This window comes from Bufo gargarizans, chromosome 2 (assembly GCF_014858855.1).
Source record: "Bufo gargarizans isolate SCDJY-AF-19 chromosome 2, ASM1485885v1, whole genome shotgun sequence".
Classification (NCBI taxonomy): Eukaryota; Metazoa; Chordata; class Amphibia; order Anura; family Bufonidae; genus Bufo; species Bufo gargarizans.
In genome coordinates this window covers 61,883,390-61,904,241 of record NC_058081.1, presented here as the reverse complement: position 1 = coordinate 61,904,241, position 20,852 = coordinate 61,883,390, and the positions used below count along the sequence as shown (strand labels likewise).

Genomic DNA, 20,852 nt, shown 5'->3' with positions numbered 1-20,852 from the left:
ATTTTGTAATTGCATGTAATTAAAAGTTTCCTATAGTCGGTATTCAATAAAATCTATGTGTACAGCGCCGCCTGCTGTTTGTTATTTTCCTAATTTCTCTGTCCAGCTTGTCGAGATGGACGCACATGCTCAGTTCCATCTTTCAAAGGCCACCAGCTGTATATACTGTGACAGTTACAGGGAGAGAGCTGCAGCAGAAAGGACATGCCCCATGAGTTGTGATAGGGAGAGATCTGAAGCATTAAAGAGGTATTCCCATCACAGACATTAGGGATATATCGCTAGGATATGCCCCCATTGTCTGATAGGCGCGGGTCCCACCTCCGGGACCCGCACCTACGCCAAAAACGGAGCAAAGAGAGCGGTGGCTGGAGGACCCCGGGTTTCCCAGGGTCCGGCCACCGCCAAGTGCTCTCCCCATACAAGTGGCTATTTTCGAGGGCCCCACAGAAATGAATGGAGGGCGGCTGCGCATGGGCCCTCCACCACCTTTCCCTGATGCATTCTCAGTGTAGGTGCCCAGAGGTCCTAGAGATATGCTGTCTGTGATGGGAAAACCCCAGCTTAAATTAAATTTGGCAGAGTAAACGGAGCAATGAATGTGGAGATCTCTGGATCCATGTGAGGTACAGGGCTGGTTCTGGCTTTGTTGGAAAGAGATTGACGTGGACTATATGATGTCGGATTTTCTTTTTTTATATTATTCATGGGATAACCCCTTTAAATCTCAGTACTTTCAAATAGTCATGTACTATGGAGAGCACTTACCTGTAGTTCCCTAGCTTAACCCATACGATCTGCTTGTAGTGCAGCTTCTTTCCGGTCCTGCAGTCGTTGCAGCTCCAGGACCCTTGTGGCATCTCTATGCTGAGGCAGGAGGGGTGAAAGGCGGCTGGACATGAATCACAGCACAGGAGTTTGCCGCCTCCTCGGATAAACAGACAACTTTATTAAGACCTCTGACTCAGGGCAATGGCAACTCTCTTGGTGTCGGGATAACTCAACCAACAAATGGGTTGCAAAGCAATAGAAGATGATTAAATTTATCACTATGTGGGAAGATCTGAAAATCATGGCTGCCTTGTAGAGAACGTCTAAACTCTCCAAGGGTGTAGTGGATAGAGGTTCTTATTCCTCCTATACAGGCATGTGGTTGGCTCACCATCAAACATCATTTTACACCTGAATGCTAGATACAAATTTGCACTTAAGTCAAGTAACTCTGCAAGTAATTTGCACAACTTTAGTACTGATACCAAATAGCTCCGTTAGTTGATATTGTGCTCATAAGCGGCTATTGGAATTTACATTGTACTCAATGTGCTCTGAATTCAGGTATATTAAGCTTTATTAAAGGGGTTTTCGGGGAATTAAATGGGATAGGTCATCAATATCAGATCAGTGGGGGTGCAATTCCCAGCATCACCACTAGTCAGCTGTTTGAGGCCTTGGCGCTCGTACTCATGCTGCGACCTCTTCCCAGTATAGCAAGCACAGCGTCATACATTGTATAGTGGTTGTGCTTGATATGGCAGCGCTGTCCTTTTCACTTGAATGGGACAGAACTGCAGACGTCAACGGCAGAGGAAGACGCCGAAGCGCTAAGGCGTGTTCCAACAGCTAATCAGCAGGGATCCACACTGATCCGATACTGGCACCACTTGGAACCAAACCTGAGTTCGGGAAATGTTTTTTTTTTACAGTACAATTTATGAAATTCGGTAAGCAACAACTTCCGCACATTGGAGCCAATACATTCTAATACTGTACAGAGCTCCTGCTCCGTACAGTATTAGAACAAAGTTTTATGCGAATCGACTTCAGATGTTTCATCCGAAGTCGATTCGCTCATCCCTACTGATGACCTCTCCTGAAGATAAAACATCAACATAATCTATAACCTACTTGAGCTTTTATGCATATTTTATCTATACTGTAAAATGGTGTTAGAAGGTGGATTGGAAGAGGATTCAGCTACAAGCTCAAAAAAAGGCATGTCTGGACAGTTTTGTACAATGGATATATGGCGATGCCTTAAAGGGGTTGTGCTAAGTATGAACGTTATGCAATCTCAATAGGATAGGGCATAATAAACTGATCAGTGGGGGTCTGATCACTGGGACTCACCTTTCTGGATCCAGAATATATATATATATGTAGCTCTGTTCATTCTCTATGGGAGGTCTGGAGACAGCAGAGAACAGCACTTAGCTATTGTCGACAGTCTCGTAGAGAATGAATGGAGCGGCAGGGAGCATGCACAGAGTGTTGCTCCATCCAGAGGGGAACATGGTATCCCAGTTCTTGAGATCGGTGGGGGTCTCATCGGTCCAACTCACACCAATCAGTTAATTATTCCCCATCTTGTGGCTAGATTATAGCTTTCAAGTTTCAGCGTATTTATTGAGACTGCTGCATTGACAAATAGTCAAACAATCCAATCGAAAGGCAAAAACAAGGACACACACAATCATAATCACATGCCATAAACAGGAAACAAATTCAGAACTGGGAAAACACAAGTTAAAGAAACACAAAACCTAGAAATGGATGGTGTAAAACAGGAGCTAAAACGGCCAGCCCTACTGGTCAGTAAACAGGCCTGCAGAAATCCGTTCACTTTCAGAGTGAGGTCCAGAGAAGAGGAGGGAGGCCACTGCTGCAGCCAGAGAAGAGGAGGGAGGCCACTGCTGCAGCCAGAGAAGAGGAGGGAGGCCACTGCTGCAGCCAGAGAAGAGGAGGGAGGCCACTGCTGCAGCCAGAGAAGAGGAGGGAGGCCACTGCTGCAGCCAGAGAAGAGGAGGGAGGCCACTGCTGCAGCCAGAGAAGAGGAGGGAGGCCACTGCTGCAGCCAGAGAAGAGGAGGGAGGCCACTGCTGCAGCCAGAGAAGAGGAGGGAGGCCACTACTGCAGCCAGTTGTCTTACAACCACACACAGGACAGTGAGGAGGAGAAGGGACATGGCTGAGTTCTGGGGATGCAGAAGACTTCTTTATAGATTTCTCCGTTTTAATTGTAATATGTGAGGAACAAAGGAGAGGAGATTGAAGGGGTTGTCCTGCGAAAAATATTTAGCAGTTTTCAAACCAGCACCTGGATCTGAATACTTTTGCAATTGAACGTAATTAAAAATTTTGTATAGCCACTAAGCTTTTCAATAAAATGCATCTGTACAACGTGATCAGTTCCTTTCTTCAGCTGCCTCTTGAGCTGTAATAGGGAGAGATCTGCAGCAGAAAGGGCACACCCCCTGAGCTGCCAGCTTGATATAAATCTAGCAGAGCAATGAATGTGGAGATCTCTGGATCCATGTGAGGTACAGGGCTGGTTCTAGCTTTGTTGGGGCTCATGCCCACAACCGTGTGCCCGCTGGGCCCGTACTGCGGCCCGTACTGCGGCCCGCAAAATACAAGCCCGGCCGTTATGGCACTGCATCATGGATGCAAACCCATTCACTTGAATGGGTCTGCAATCCAAAAGGTCGGTGCTGAACGGAGGCACGGAACCCCACAGAAGCACTACGGAGTGCTTACGTGGGGCTTCTGTCCGTGCCTCCGCACAGCAAAGAAGTAGTGCATGCACTACTTTTTTGCAGTGCGGACCGACGGATGCGGATTGTGGACCCCATTCAAGTGAATGGGTCCGCGATCCGCATGAGGCAGACCCGCGGTCAGTGCCGTGCATTGTGGACTGCAATTTGCAGTCCACAGCACAGGCCGGCCATCCCACGGTCGTGAGCATGAGCCCTTAGAAAGAGACTGTCATGTGCTATATCATGTCCGATTTTCATTACTCATGGGATAAGCCCTTTAAGGGTGAAGTGCAGTGAATTTTTACAACTTTTTTGTGCATTTTCTATGTTTTGTGTTCCTTTAAGGCGATATGATGCCATGGTGAGAACAGTGGAGTGTTTCAATTTTCCTCGGTAAGGATCTTAAAGAAGCACTCTGCAATGGATAACACTCCTCAGTTATAACAGACATAAAAATTGAGGCTCTTTGTGAATACTGTTTAGCTGTTCAGCTTTCTGTCTATTTGTGTCTAAAGGTAAATTCCGAATGACGCTGGTCTCCAGTTATACAGCTATTATGTCACACGTCTGACGGAGGTGGGGGCTACACTGCTGTCTGTTTCCAAGGGCAACCAGCAGAAGTCTGACAATAACTGTACTGTATCAAGATGGTCCCACCAGGCATCATATTGGAAGATTTCATTCTGCCCGGCAGCAGGCAGTCATCTTATGACCAGCGTTGGGTCGCCACACCACCACGTGAGGTCCCATCACCACCTCCCACCAAACAGAAAGAAATTCTATAGTAACTTTATGCCAACATCAAAACCCAGCCAAACTTATATTTCCTCTCAGCGCTCTAGGATGTTACAGGTTCTCCACCAGCAGGGCCTTGTGATCCAGATTTCAGAGGAAATATAGAGAGACAAGCCATATAACGAACACGAACACAAGCCGGGTGCAGGGAGCGCAAGCGGAGGGCTGAAAATAATTGTGTCTGCAATGGGCCAGGATGACTATACATGGAGGGGCATGGGGCATCTGTAAGAAGCCAATGCTTGTACTGTATGCAGATACCCCACACTCCAAAGGTTTCTATATCATATTCTAACTAATCTATTCTGTCAACGCCCACAAGAACATGACTGTATCCATGTATGGACCTATATACGGTCAGGTATGTACCCACAGGAGTTGTCCAGCCACCTACATATCTGCAACACTCACCTTACCAATTCCCTGCCGCTTTCTGGGTCATCCGGCTCCACCAATCAGCTGTTAACACAGACATGTGATCACTGCAGTCAACACCGCTAAGGTCATCACAGTGGCCAGTGATTGGCTGCAGAGGTCACATGTCCGTGTCCACATGTCATTGCTGGAGCAGAAGACACAGGAAGCAGTGGGATGACAGCAGAAGGGAATTGCCTAGTTATTATTTTATAGCATTTTAAGTGTTTTTAATTGGGTGAGTTTACTAATGCGTGCATGTAACCAACCAAGAATATACATAGATATCCATATACATATCAACGCATATACTGCATGTACGTATATATTAATGCATGTAAGCATGAATACATGTATGAAACCATGTACATACCTATGCATATATGTACTGATGTATGCATGCACACATTTTAAATTCACGTAAGAAGCATTAAAGGGGTATTCCGGTTACATTTAGTTATCCCCTACCAACAGGGCCCCCACCGATCACAAGACTGGGGGACCCATACCCTCTGCAGCCCCCACGAAATGAACAGAGAGGCCGGTCAGGCATGCTCCATTCTTTTCTATGGGAATTTCGGAGATAGCCGAGCACTGCACTGTATCTTTCGTGCATGCGTGAATTGCCACTCCGTTCATTTGAGGGGGGGCTGCAGGGGGCATGAGGCTCCCGTTCTCGTGATCGGTGCGGGTCCCAGTGGTAGGACCCCACCGATCTAATAGTTACCCCTATCCCTTTCATCTATGTACATGCCTATGCATAGATGCACCAAAGTAATCACCTAATTATGTCCTACCAGTATTATTATTTTTTTTACAAATTTGTTATTTATCTAACATTTCCATAATGTTTTTTTTTTTGTCTGGTAGATTTTATGCTAAAGATTTTCCCTATGACACTGGCTGACCTGTTACATGTGCACTTGGCAGCTGAAGGCATCTGTGTTGGTCCCATCTTCATATGTGTCTGCATTGCTGAGAAAAATAGTTTTAATATAAGCAAATGAGCCTCTAGGAGCAACAAGGGCGTTACCATTACATAGAGAGCCGAGCCATTGCTCCTAGAGGCTCATTTGCATATATTAAAACTTTTTTTTTCTCAGCAATGCGGGCACATATGAAGATGGGACCAACACAGATGCTTTCAGCTGCCAAGTGCACATGGAACAGGTCAGCCAGTGTCAAAGGTTGGGCTGACAGATGCCCAACTGTAATGTGTAACAGGTGTAAGATCCGAGCAGACAGCCATCCTGTATGTGGCCTTGGTTTGCAGACCAGGGGCTCATGGGACCCCTAATCTCCGGATAGAGCCCCTCATCTACTTGAAAGAGTTTGTGTCATCTCATACATTGGGGGAATATTGCCAATATAACCCCCCCCCAATGTCTGATAGGTGCGGGTCCCACCTCTGGGACCCCCCTTCCCCCCCCCATGTATTGAGATGAAACAACCCCTTTTTATCTTGTGGCTATGCCATAAATTTCCGAAGTTAGAACGCACTAAGGGCCCTTTTTGTCCGGGCTGAGGATGGGCCGGCAAACGATAGCTTTTGTGCACGCACAAACGATTCAATTACCCCAATCGACGGCACATTTACACTGCCAGATAATCGCTAACGAGCGTTCCTATGAACGCTCATAAGCGAATATCTTTTGGATTTTCGGACAGTGTAAAGGGCATTTAATACAGCCATCCTTTGCGTAATGATGTCAAATCTTACAGTAAGATTTACACACGTGTCCGGGTCAATAGATATGGATCAGGTAGAATTATTTTAAGCCCTTTAAAGCTGTTCAAAAACGCACACATAAAGAAAGGTAATAAAAAAAATAAAAAATAAATCACATCCAAAACTTAACACCATTCATCACAACATCAAGTGGCGTGCAAAGCGGAAAGGCAGAGCGGGCACAGCCGAGCGCCAGGCAGGGATAGAGGCTTAATGGCTTTAGGATGATGAAATGCAGATAAGGGGTTTCAACAACGGGGGAAAAGCTATTTTACAGTTACCTTTCTCAGATTTCTTTAGGAAAGCTGGCGAGGAAGAAGGAATCATAGGTATTTTCATCAACTCTGCACGCTTTGAGTCATTCAGTAGATAGTGGGACTTAAAGGACATAGAACTGACCAGGGTATAATCCTGAACTATCAGCCCTATACAAAACAAACAGAGAGATGCGGTCAATGAAAGCACCCATGATTCCACAAGGATCAACACAGGGTGGGGTGGGGGGTGGAGGCTCAGGAGAGAGGGGGAAACAAAATGAACAAAATGAAAAAACAAACAAACAAAAAAAAAAAACAGACAATGAGCAAATGGAAAGAAAACATGACTCAAAAGAATGACAAAAGAAAATGATGACATCAGCATTATCGCGTGGCTCTAGATTAAAAGGTCCATTTTCCTATTTCCACGACTATGGTACTGCAGCTCAGGCATGGTCACCTGACTGTGGTACCAGACGGGGCCCGAGGATAAAAAATGGCGCTGTTTCTGATGGGGGAAAAAAATGCTTGTACTCCTGGACAGCTCTTAACAAGCCACCATTTCTGACTAGGGGTTTAAAGGAGGTTTTCAATTGCTAGGATACGCTATCACCGCATGATTGGTGGGGGGTCCAAACTCTGGGAGCCCCAGGATGCTGAGAATGCAGGGGTCACAGCGCCATGTTAGCCACGGGCCCCCTTCAGTGTATTCTCTGTACAGCGGGGACCTGGCCTGGAAGGAAACTGCAGCCAAGTATTTTTTAAGCGAATCAGCGCTGTAGCCCCTTCATTCTCGGGATCGGTGGTGGTTCCAGATGACAGACTCTTGTATAACATAACCCAGCAATATGCCATACTACACACTTTACGAGATAGGAACAACTCCCCCTTTAAAGATATATACCTAGCTGGACATACTTAGAAGGTAAGCGTCATTCCCAGACTCCTTCATGTCCACTCAGCTTCACCAAGTGTGCATGTCATTTCAATAAGGGAACGAGAACACACATCTTCCTGTATTTCCATGGTTCTGCTATGTTATGGAAGCAGAACAATGAAAATAACAGATGCGCCATTTCTGTCACATGACCGACCCCATTCACCATAATGGAGTGCGTCAGGTTTGAGTCATGGGACTGAGACATGGATCCCCACGGAAGCACTACGGAGTACTTCCATGGGGTTTCTCTCCATGCCTCCGCACGGCAAAAATATAGAACTTGTTCTATTTTTTTTTGTGGTGCGGACAGATCACAAACTCATTCAAGTTGAATGGGTCTGGATCAGTCGCGGCAGCTGCATGGAAGGTGCCCGTGAATTGGAAAGGCTAAACAGCTGTGTGCAAGAGGCCTTATCCTGCATTTTTGATAAATCTGCAAAAGCGGCCCCAAACTGAGCCTCTGACAGATGTGAACATGGCCTTATGTTGCTGCAATTTTAACATGTGGTCTTAAAGGGGTTATCTGGGTGTTGTTACTGATGACCTATGCCCAGGATAGGTCATCAATCAGATCAGATCCCTGGCGATCAGCTGTTTGAGGAAACCATGTTAATCCGTTGAGCACTGCAGCATCCTCGCAGCGCCATCCACTGTATAGTGGCAGTGCTTGGTATTGCAGCCCAGGCCTATTCACTTCAATGTGACCAAGCTGCATTTAGGCCATGTGACTAATGAATGTGACATCACTGGCCTAGGGGGAGGCTGCAGTGCTCACTGGCATGCCGCGTGTCGGACCTCCTCCGATCTGATATTGATGATCCATCCTGAGGATAGGTCATCAATAATAAAGTCTCGGACAAGCCCTGTGACAAGGAGTATTCCACATTGAAGACAGTGATGCACAAAATAATCTGCTCACTGAGCGCTTCAGTGGAGGTTCACGGCTTGTACTTGTCCCCTGTGGTTTAGGGCAGATTCACAGAGTTTTTGGATGAAGTTTTGAGGCAGATTTTCTGCAGGTTTTTGGGCCAAAGCCAGAAGGAGATTCAAAAGAAATCGGAAATATCAAATAGGGACTTCTACTTCTCCTTCCTGCTGGATCCACTTCTGGATTTGGAGTATGGGTATTTTCGACCACACAGGACCTAAACTGAGCGGATTGAAAATCCACAACACAAATTGACAGGCTGCTATTTTAAGTCCTCGCCATGGGTCAATTTCCACGCAGTTTTTTCCTGTATTGTGTGGCTGAGGTTCTCCGATACTGCACCAAGCTGCGCATTTTCCCGCCCGCAAAACACAGCCAGAAAGCTCTGTAGGATACCTGTCCATGTGAACAAACCCGTGAAAGTAATGCAATTCTCAATCAGTATAACACTGGGATACTTAGGGAAAACATTGCTCCCTTCTACCTGCATCATTTCAACGGTATGAAGTGATGCCATTTACTAGTATACTTTGTGAATCAATTCATCAGATTTCAAGGTCTCTGTCTGTAGTCATTGAATGAGAACCTAGTCTGGTCAGGTAGACCAAACCTGTTTACCTGCAGCTGTCTAGGGGGATGACTGCATACAGATTTATTACAACAATTTCAATGGTAGCTGTAGAAACTTGTACTACAAGATCAGAGAGCTTTATCCACTGAAAGGAAAAAAAATTAAGGTTCAATTTCAATAACTACAGAGATCCTGAAAATGTTAAACGTTTTCGGAGCTTTGAATACCGGTGACTTATCCTCAGGATAGGTCATCAGTATCTGATCGGTGGGGGTCCAACACCTGGGACCCCTGCTGATCAGCTGTTTGAGAAGGCGCCGGCACTCCTGTGAGTGCTGCGGCCTTCTCTCAGCACACCAAGCACAGCACTGTACGTTGTATAGCGGATGCGCTTGGTATCGCACCTACTTCAACGGGGCTGAGCTGCGCCAAGGCCATGTGAGAGATGAACGTGACGCCACTTGCCTTCGAAAAGTTGTTAGAAGGTTGCGCCGCTACTACAGGTGCCGTTGCCTTCTCAAACAGCTTATCGGCGGAGGTCCCGGGTGTCTAGAGGATAGGTCATCAGTATTTAAGACACGGAAAACCCCTTTGAGACCAACTGATTCACAAATCATTTTAGAAAATTGCAGAACTTAATTTGAAGGAATAAGAAAATCATAGAAAACCACAGACCAGGCATCACTCTCAGAGCCAACTGTTATGTACGGTGGATGGGGAGGTGGGCACCCTCAACAACCGCTACGTGACCTCTTCTAGCATTTTTTAAGTGTAGCTGTACATTCAAAAAACGTTTCATATGCCCTGGTGACACATCAGAGGTTTAAGGCTACTTTCACACTCGCATTTGGTGCGGATCCGTCATGGATCTGCACAGACGGATCCGTTCAGATAATACAACCGAATGCATCTGTTCAGAACGGATCCGTTTGTATTATCTTTAACATAGCCAAGACGGATCCGTCTTCAACACTATTGAAAGTCAATGGAGGACGGATCCGTTTTCTATTGTGGCAGATTGTGTCAGTGAAAACAGATCCGTCCCAATTGACTTACATTGTGTGCCAGGACGGATCCGTTTGGCTCAGTTTCAGCAGACAGACACTAAAACGCTGCAAGCAGAGTTTTGGTGTCCGCCTCCAAAGCAGAATGGAGACAGAACGGAGGCAAACTGATGCATTCTGAGCGGATCCTTTTCCATGCAGAATGCATTAGGGCAAAACTGATCCGTTTTGGACCGCTTGTGAGAGCCCTGAACAGATCTCACAAACGGAAAGCCAAAACGCTAGTGTGAAAGTAGCCTTAGATAGGTAGCGGTATGAGTGTTTAGGCCTCTCCCATACCAGTCGCTTAAACGAGAAGCACTCAGACTGTTGCCTCTCCTTGCTGATGAAGACGGGCTCAACAGAAAGTCTACAAGTCCATCTTCAGCAGCCAGGAGAGACTGTAATGTCTGAGTGCTTCTAGTGATTGGCGAGGGACTCCACACTTGTACCCCCACTGATCAAAACCTTATGTCCCCATACCTGTTTCTTTTTGATAGTACAACTACTCTTTAAAACACCTATGGCATATGCTGTGCCAGCTGATTGGCAGGGTGACACTGCTGAGAAGAGCCTCTGCACCAGCGCCCCGATCTCATCGCTCCTACATAAAAAGAGGGTGAGTCTTTGACTGGGTCTTCCGTGGATTATTCAGTGTTATCAAAAAATATGTCACAATGTACATTGCTGTAGGAGTTAACCGAGAGCCACGTGGACATGCTGAAGGATAACACAAAATTATATTATAGAAAACAGCGGATACACTTGGTAACTCCTTACCTGCCTATGTTACTGCTCAAGACGTCTATTCCTCAAGATCAGAGGGATCGCACTGTCCCTTTTTACACATAGTGAGGAGCTAATGGAGGGGCGGTCAGGACCTGAACATAAATGGGCTGCAGTTTTGGATTAGAGCTGTACCCTCTTTCTGTACAGCCGAGAGCGCTGCTGTGCCGTTTTCTTTAAAGTGGAGGAGCGATGTGCAGCATTCTGTGACTCATTCATATTCAGGACTGTGGGGTCCAAGAGGCTGAATGCCCACTGATCATAGAGTGATGGCATATCCTAGCCAAATAAAGGATAAAGAGGCTGTGCCACAAAATAATATTCTACACTATTCAAACCAGTACCTGGTTTTGTATAACTACTGAGCTATTCAAAAAAAATCTATCAGTATAGCGCCACCTGCTGTTTGTTCTTTTTCTTGTTTCTCTGTCCAATTCACCGAGATGGTCGCACATGCTCAGTTTAAATCTTCAGCTGCCACCAGCCATATGTTCTGTTAGATGCTGTGGAAGTTACAGGGAGAGAACTGCAGCAGAAAGGACACATATACTGTCTCTCTAGTAACTGCAATAGTCCAGCATCTGCCAGATGACCACAGATTTTGCCTTCCATACCGACTCCTCATATACTGGAAATTTATTTTTAATTAAATCAAAAGAGGAATCTGATTTAGAAAATCTACTCTCAAATAATAGATGGGGGGCCTTTGCTTGGGGGACTGCATCAATTGGCTGGAGTGGACAACTGCCACGCAGTTCGCCTCTCTCTGGAGGATCCAGTGCATTAAAAGAGTGGCCCATTTGTTTCTAAAAGGCAGTATTGTAATGCTTATTATCACCTAGGATGGCGCTGTAAAGAATCTGAACACTTGCTGCAGGGTCCTCCCGCTAAACCCTATGGTTTTCAGACAGCCTGTGATCAGTTCCTAAAAATGTTTTTTCTTTTAACATGGAAGCCTACGCAACTGAAGTCTATGTCCGGTGTGTACAATGCGTATGCGCTGAACGCAATGTGAACACGGCCTTATTCCTTCTCCACACTTACCATACGCCCGGTACAGTCTGACCTTACAGTTATCAAGTGTAATTGCCGTTAGTAAAGCAGGTAATGGAAAATGGGTTCATAAAAGAAAAAGAAAAAAAAAAAAACACACACCAAAAAACAACAACACAGGAAATGTGAATAAATAAGAATAAAAAGACTCTACAGGCTTCATCTGGTCAGGGACGTTGACACACTTGCTGGGGTCTATAGTGGTCTAATGTTAACCAATAATAGGGCTGGATACAATATACTAACATAGCTGAAATCATATGTGATCAGGTCATACATTACAGACAGAGTGTCTTCGATCATTGCTCTATATACTTGAACACCACAGATACCCCCATACCCACAAGTGGCTACAGAACCTACCACTATCTGATGCCATTTGGATCAGATACTTTCATCACTGGTCAGCAATCTGTGGCCCTCTAGCTGTTGTGAAGCTACAACCCCCAGCAGGTACTACGACAGGCTTTTAATGTGCACTGACAACAGCTGGAAAGCGGCAGGCTGCGGAGCCCTGATCTAGCTTCATTATTTGCTGTTGCTTAATAGGGCAGGCTCAATCCGTGGCCGATCTTACTTACTCAGGTCTGCCAAGTGAACTTCCTGCATAGAAGAGCTGAAAAATAGATTCACTTTGCAGAAGTGCTGCCCTCTTGTGACCTTCGCATTTTCTTTGTCAGCAAGGTGGGATGTATAAGGCGAGACCGCAACCACAACAGCTGACGCTCAAGAGCCGTTCCTGGTCAGTCCCTGCACGGCTATATGGATGTCTAAGAAAGGGTACCGTGCTCAGAAACCCCTCTCCATCACAACCGCATTATATAGGGAATTTGGAAACGGGTTGTGGACTCGAGACATTCCCTTTAGCAGACTTCCCACATCAATACCGAGTGATTGTAAACTAATGAATGGGCTCTTTCTGGTCAATCCCATATACTAGGCTGAAAGCAGTCTACTCTGTTCCCATCACATGCTGCAAACAATCCTAGTCGCCTACCCACAAGTACAGAAAGCGGTTGCACGTATCACATTGCTTACCTCGCGCGCACACAAAGCAGAAGCTCACATTGACTGCGGAGGACGAATGACTGCTGCGTTTGGAATGGTTGCTGCAAATCATGAGGCTTGAAGACAGGATAAGGCTGCCCGCAGCCACACAGCTGTCCCCACTGTGATACGCCACAGGGCATCGCATGCAGCGCAACATGCGTCCTGCAAAAGAGAACATGCCAAGTTACGGATTAAAGGGAGTTTTGGCAGGAAAGGGAGGAAAACATGCTGCAATGTAAGAATGCTTTCAAAAACAGGAGTATTAATAGTTTAAATTTCTTCTGCAGCAGGACTACAACCCCAATCATACATTTACAGCGTGTGATGAAGATGGCACAGCATGTTATCGGATGCCAATTACACTCGGCTGACAGCCTCTACTGCTGTTTGAGTCAGGCTAGGGGGTACCCAAATAATGAGCTATTGTCACTTTTGCAATCAGGACATCGTTATAGGTGTCATCGTTCGAGCTTTTCTCCAGAGGCCATGAGGATGCTAAACTCTAACGGGGTTTTGTAATAGTATTGTGCTGTCAAATAGTATTGTAATGCAGATATTTATACATGTACTGTCCGTGTTCTTGTTGTATGGATGGATGTAAACTGTTTTTTATCGGCGCTGTATTTCATACTTGCTCAATGACAATAAAGTTGAATCTAATCCAGCTGATGTCACGAAGAACTATCTTCAGCATTACCCGGGAAGTGGCCCTTACAGAGCCCTGATCTCAACATCATCTGGGATTACCTGAAGAGACAGAAGGATCTAAGCAAGCCTACATTCACAGAGGATCTGTGATAAGTTCTCCAAGATGTTTGGAACAAGCTCCCTGCTGAGTTCCTTCAAAAAATCTGTGGGCAGATTTAGTGTACCTAGAAGAACTGAGGGTGTACTGAAGGCAACGGGTGGTCACACCAAATATGGATAGGACTGATTTCTCTTTTGCTCATTCACTTAGCATTAACCTATTCATTCTTCTAGATTTGACGGCATTCTTACTTTGCAGCATTTTCCCCACACCTGCCTAAAACTTTTTTACAGTACTATATATCTGGAGAACAGAGGTCCAGTGACCCCTGTATGCAGATGTTGCATTCTTTACAGAGTTTGAAAAAAGTTTTTTTCTCGATTCCTATATTGATGATATATCTGGACCGCCGAGCAGCTGTTTAAAGAGCCTCCAGTGTGCACCGTGGCTTTCTCACAAGCTAAGGCTACTTTCACACTAGCGTTCATGGGTCCGTTCGTGAGCTCCGTTTGAAGGAGCTCACGAGCGGACCCAAACGCCTCCGTCCAGCCCTGATGCAGTCTGAATGGAGCGGATCCGCTCAGACTGCATCAGTCTGGCGGCGTTCAGCCTCCGCTTCCGCTCGCCTCCGCACGGACAGGCGGACAGCTGAACGCTGCTTGCAGCGTTCAGCTGTCCGCCTGGCCGTGCGGAGGCGAGCGGATCCGTTCAGACTTACAATGTAAGTCAAAGGGAACGGATCCGCTTGAAGATGTCACCATATGGCTCAATCTTCAAGCGGATCCGTCCCCCATTGACTTTACATTGAAAGTCTGAACGGATCCGCTCAGGCTGCTTTCACACTTAGAATTTTTTCTAAGTTATTAATGCAGACGGATCCTTACTGAACGGAGCCTCCGTCTGCATTAATATGATCGGATCCGTTCAGAACGGATCCGATCAAGCGCAAGTGTGAAAGTAGCCTAAGCAAGCACAGACCCGTACATTGCAGCCCAGGTCCCATTCATTAAATCAAACTTGTCAGCGGTGTACGGACCTTGCATTGTATCAATGGGGTAGAAGCGAATAGTGTACGGGCAGAAGCACACATTGCTGCTCCTGCCTGTGCCCCCTGAGGTTGGCTAAATGCTGGCATAGCACATAGGTACCCTGTAACAATGTGCTATGCCAGGATTAGCTGAGTGGGCCGCTGCCCGTGCCTGCTTTGCTCAGGTTATAGGTCCGTCTTGTAAGCTTTTAGCGTAGAGAAACGGGCATAGGATGGAGCCGATCCGCTCAGCTAATCCTGGCATAGCTCGTTAGTGATCGAAATTTGTATGAACGCTCTTTAGTGATCATCTTGTGGTTGTAATACTCCCGCCGATAGCCTGAAGCTCATTCATCGGGCAATTCTGATTTTTAAACATGCTTAAAGGATAACTGTCACATTTAGACCCTAATTTCAATTTTCATATATGTAGTTACTAATAACATGATATTCCAGAATCAGTTATTATTAGACTGACTTACCCCATATTTAATAAGATTCAGCCCTTAGCAACCAGTCTGCATAAAACTGCAATTTCACTATTCAGTTAAGATGGCCGCCACTGCCCTCCCCCTGAGGCTAATCCCGCCTGCCCTCACTAGCCAGTAACAATAGCCCCCCAAAAGTATCAGTAACCACAGCCCTCCCCCTAAAGGGTTAATCTCCTGCAGCACAAAGGGGTCCTCTTACCACAAGTTGCTTTCATTTATACACTGAGCAGATGGCAGATCTCCCTTCCCTGGTCTGCGCTGCTTCAACTCTGCATTGTCCCAGTCTGCTGAGTGAGGGAGCGTCTGCCAAGTGCAGGGACAGGGAGAAGTGCACACAGCCCAGGCACTGTTATCAGCTGCTGGGGAGGACAGGCTGTAATCATTTATTTACAGTCCCTGGCTGTCTGTAATCTGACCTTGCACGCTGCCTGCTTCTGCGTCCTCCGTCCTTCAACACATAGACGGACCTGCCTAGCAACCTGATTTTAAGCACAGGTAAAAGTAGGCAGTACAGGGAACAAAAATGTGGAATTAAGGGGTAATTGAATACAAAGTGAAAAGTTGAAATAGGGCCACCAAGGAGATATTAATCACCACAATCCAATACTCCCAAAAAAAATAATACGACAGTTATCCTTTAAAAATCAGACCGTGTGGTCTAATTACGATCTGCCCCCGGCAAACCACTAGACAGTATGGGGAGGGGGGATGGCATAGCGATCACTCCTCTCCATGCTGCGGAGGAAATTGCTGCATGTTAAAGCAGCAGACTCCTCTGCTAGCTAGCAAGCGATTGCCGGGAGGGAACGCTTCCCTCCCGACAATCGCTTGCTGATATGCCTGTCTAATACAGGCTGCCTTAGCTTTATCTCGGGGCGAGATCTAGTGCAGAATTCCACACTTATCAGGCACAACTAAGCAAAGACCCCTAATCCCAGATTGTAAGGGAAGTAGTACTGTGCAGTAGTCCTAGGAAGTGGTCACTAGCACGACAGCTTCCACTTCTTACACATGTACCACATTAGCCACACACATATCTCTAAGTCACCTTTGCAAGCTCTGTACATGTCCTTTTCAGCAGTGCAAGAGCTACAGCAGTGGTGAGGACACCGGAAGCCCCTGGAATCTGAGACGGCGGCTGAATATTGCCGCACACAGGCTTCGTGGTAGAATTTGCCACAGGAAGGGACAGAGCAGCGCTTTATATTGGTGTTGGATATTTTGCAGGAGAAGCAGGTTTGGTTGCCTGTCAACAAAAGAGATAAAAGTTAGGAGCTGTATTTTTTTTTAGCCAATGATAAGTTTATGGATGACATTGTAGGCCTTGTAAAATATCAGCACACAAGGCAGACAAATGGCAAACGTACCAGTTCTACACTCCATGCAGACAAATTTTCCTTCCGGTAGTGTATCCATGCCAAGACATTCAAGATGGAAGAGTCGAGAGCAATCACCATAACAGGACACCAGCGACTCACCAAAATTTTCACAGATCTAAATAGAATGGATTCACAAACGTGTTACATCACCATTATGTCCTTTCTATGAACCACTTTCAACAACGTACAACATTATGCTACTAGTTTGAAATATCACTCCCATCCTATAAAATGGTATATCGCTAGGGTATTCCATCACTTTATGATCCGACATTTGGGACCCTAGAGAGTGAAAGGGCTGCAGTGCGGATTCAGCCTGCTGTCTCCATGGTTTTCCCGACATAGCAGCGCTCCAGGTCATTCACTATGCAGTGAAGACGCACCAAACCACCACTATGGCCAAATTATTCTCAGGATCGGTGGGAATCCCAGAGGTCCAACCCCTACTGATCATACAGTAAAGGCAAAGCCTACGGACACAAGATGGAGACAACTCTTTAATGCGCACTTACCTGACACACAGTGTCTCTCTTGCCTGACCGCCGAGAAACACTGGAATCTACAGACTGGACATCAGAAGCGTCCGCATCACCAGCGGCTGACGGACTGTCCACTTGCTTCTCAAAGCTAATCTGTAGTTAAAATTATGAATTCCAAATCACACAATTCAGTAAAATAACATGGAAAATGTACAAACAGTTTCCTAATTCTAGATCTAATGAGCTCTCTAACTTTATTAGGCATCATGCGGTTCATAAAACCGAAGAGGACACCTCCTTGTAAACCGTTAGGCGGGACGGAAGGAAGCGAGGAAGTGAATGCAAAAGGAAGCGAGGGAGGGAAGTTGGGAGGAAATGAAAGCAGAGTAGAATGAGAATGTGAAGGCAGAAGAAAGGGGGAGGTAGCATAAAGCAAAGGTAGAGAATGAGGAAGTGAATGTGGAAGAAAGCAGGAAGTGAAAACAGAAGGGAATGAGGATGTGAAGGCAGAAGAAAGGGGGAAGGGAAGGCAGAAGGGAGTGAGGAAAAGTGAAGGCAGGAGAGAGAAAGTAAAAGTGGAAGAAAGGGAAGGCAGAAAAAAGAGGAAGAAAGGGAAAGAAAATGGAAAAGAAGTGAAAGCAGAAGGGAGGACGGAAGGAAGGGAGCAAGAGAGAAACTAAAGGCAGAAGAGAGAGTAAGTGAGGAGAGGGAGGTAGGGAAGGTGGAAACAGAAGGAGGAAGAAAGCGAAAGAAGAAGGAAAGGTGGAAGTGAAGGCGGAAGTGAAGGCAGTGAAGGCAGAAGGGAAGGAAGTGAAGGCAGAAGGGAAGGAAGTGAAGGCAGAAGGGAAGGAAGTGAAGGCAGAAGGGAAGGAAGTGAAGGCAGAAGGGAAGGAAGTGAAGGCAGAAGGGAAGGAAGTGAAGGCAGAAGGGAAGGAAGTGAAGGCAGAAGGGAAGGAAGTGAACGCAGTGAACCATAAGGTGGTGTAAACTACTCCTCCACCTCGCTGGGTGTCAGCCTGACCACCTAGGGAGCAGTTTCTTCCGATATCAGATTGGGCAGGGGGGTACGCCTAAGGGGCCTTTACACGGCCAAGAATCCCAAAGATAATCGCTAACGAGTGTTCACAGAAACACTAGTTAGCAATTATCTGACGGTGTAAATGTACCGCCGATTAGCCGATGGGTGAGTGAAGCGCTTGTTTATCGGGTAATTCGATTATTTGTGCGAACACAAAAATTGTTGTTTACTGCAGAAGATCGTGCTGTCTAATAGCGATCTGCCGGCGGCAAACAACCAGTCAGTATGGGGAAGAGCAATGGCATTAGCGATCACTCCTCCCCACACTGTGGAGGAGATTGCTGCATGTAAATGCAGAGGTCTCCTCTGCTGATGAACAGGCGCTTCCTTCCCGACAATCTGCTGCGCTGTCGCCCCGTCTAAAGGGACCTTCAGACAAGCATTTAAAACAGTCACACACTGGATCTTATGATCTTTTTCAGAGCTGTTGACTGGTTAGGAGGAATTTCAAGAACACCAAAGAGAATCAGTGTAAAGCATAACACGAGGCATGACCGTGTGTAAAGGAACTTTTACACACAATGTCGGCTGCTCACATATTTTTTAGTGGCTTAAAAATAATTGTTTTTCGGCAACACATTACCCTGTGTAAACAGAGGACGTGCTGCTGACAAATGCAGACCGTATGGGGTCCAACGATTGTATTGATGATTATTCACCCCCTGCATTGTGTAAATGGCCATAATGAGCACTAATCAACTTTAATTATTGCCAACCGGTACTTGTTAGGGGCAGAAGATCTGTCCGTGAACAAGGACCCTTAGGCTTCATTCACACTTCAGTGTTTGGTCAGTGATTTCCATCAGTGATTTGTGAGCCAAAACCAGAAGTGGATCCTACACAGACATGAGGTAGAAGGGAAAGATCTGCTCCTGTTCTGTGTTTAGAGCCGCACCTGGTTTTGACTGGCACAAAAGGCCTAAGGCCTCGTTCACACTTCAGTGTTTAGTCAGTGATTTCCATCAGTGATTTGTGAGCCAAAACCAGGTACAACTCTAAACACAGAACAGGAGCAGATCTTTCCCTTCTACCTCATGTCTGTGGAGGCTCCACTTCTGGTTTTGGCTCACAAATCACTGATGGAAATCACTGACCAAACACTGAAGTGTGAACGAGGCCTTAGGGTCCATTCACACGTCCACAAGTGTTGTCCACACCCGTTCCGCAATTGTGCGGACCCATTCATTCTCTATGGGGACTGAATGGATGCGTAGAGCACACTATGTGCTCTCCGCATCCACATTTCCGGAGCTCGGCCCCGATCTTCTGGTCCGCAGCTCCGGGAAAAAAATAGAGCATGTCCTATTTTTGTCCGCAATTGCGGACAAGAATAGGCATTTCTATGGGGGTGCCGGCCGGGTGTATTGCAGATCCGCAATGCACTACGGACATCTGAATGGATCCTTAGTTTTGCCCAGAACACATCTTTCCCTTCCTAATTCTTGCACATATTTAGCTTTCAACAATTAATGTAACTTAAGACGAGGCATGCCAATCCCACCTGTGCATCGTTCAGGCCACGGGAGTCAGAGTCAGAAGCGTCCCGGTAGGAGGAGTTGGCAAGTTCCACATCAGTAGAGGCCCGGCTTCTCTTCTTCAAGGGCTTGCATGCATCTGATATCTCACTGGCCCCTTGAAACAAGGAGCGTCAGGATTCACTAACACACCATGTGGTAACTTCTATTAGTTTCAAAGAGAACGAATGCGGATGTGTGGAAAGAGCTACAGTAGGTTTATGAAGTTTCTGCATCTAATACAGTGACGAGCCAAGTCAAGGCGTCCGCTGGGCCCAGAACAGGACTTTGTTTGTAATGTGGATGCCGAACAAATCAAAATGATCAAAAGCAATAGGAAGGACTTGGAAATGAGGGGTCTTCAGTGTAATGTAAGTGTACAGGCTCGGACACCAGTCAAAAACACTCACCCTTCTGCAATCCAGTCTGCACCGCTGTTAATGGGGTGACATCAACCTGTAGGGGTAGACAAGAAAATAATCAATGTGGTCTGTGAGCAGATCTATATGCCTCTGAGGCACCCAGAACATGTGCAGAAGGGACAGTAGCTGCAGCTGCATCCCCCCTCTCCGGTCTGCTACTGACTCTCGTGAATTCATACACAATTTCTGCAACTAAAAGTCTGTTCCATGCATCTGAATGGGGTTGCTTCTGCAGAACGTGCAAGGATTTCTGCAAGCCCCATCAAGACGAATCATTTTGCCATTCAAGAATATGCCGTAAATGTTCAGAAACCTCTTGAGAGCATCTAGGCAGAGAAAGGCGCACCTATGACTGATGTCCGAAACGTGCTCTGCAAAAGAGCCTTTCAAAATACGAGGCGTCTCAGATTGGGCTCCTCCATAGAAGTCCAACCAGAGGGCACAAGACCGGGCACTGAATTTACTCCTGAAACACCAAACACGAGGTCCAGGGCTCAAGGGATTCAAGTGACCTAAAGTGATTACTCTTCTGCTCTGGTCAAGGCCAGGCTGTGTAGGCAGCTGCCTAGGACAACTTTAGGGCCCGTTCACACTGGTTTCTGCGCTGGCAATGGTG

At 46.3% G+C, this 20,852-nt stretch overlaps 1 protein-coding gene across 6 annotated transcripts in view; it reads right to left on the bottom strand.

The window, feature by feature from the left end:
- The window catches only part of NSD3 (nuclear receptor binding SET domain protein 3), a 103,102-nt gene that overhangs the window by 15,613 nt on the left and 66,637 nt on the right, over positions 1-20,852 (bottom strand). For 3 of the 6 annotated variants that reach the window (XM_044279034.1, XM_044279036.1, XM_044279035.1), the window contains exons 8-15: positions 20,225-20,270; positions 19,802-19,932; positions 17,256-17,375; positions 16,732-16,858; positions 16,413-16,610; positions 13,087-13,260; positions 6,752-6,895; positions 769-928 (exon numbers count right to left, since the gene is read on the bottom strand). In XM_044279034.1, coding sequence (XP_044134969.1) covers positions 769-928; positions 6,752-6,895; positions 13,087-13,260; positions 16,413-16,610; positions 16,732-16,858; positions 17,256-17,375; positions 19,802-19,932; positions 20,225-20,270 — 1,100 coding nt within the window. The remainder of the gene's footprint in view (positions 1-768; positions 929-6,751; positions 6,896-13,086; positions 13,261-16,412; positions 16,611-16,731; positions 16,859-17,255; positions 17,376-19,801; positions 19,933-20,224; positions 20,271-20,852) is intronic. The other 3 variants (XM_044279037.1, XM_044279038.1, XM_044279040.1) reach the window with 3 other exon arrangements.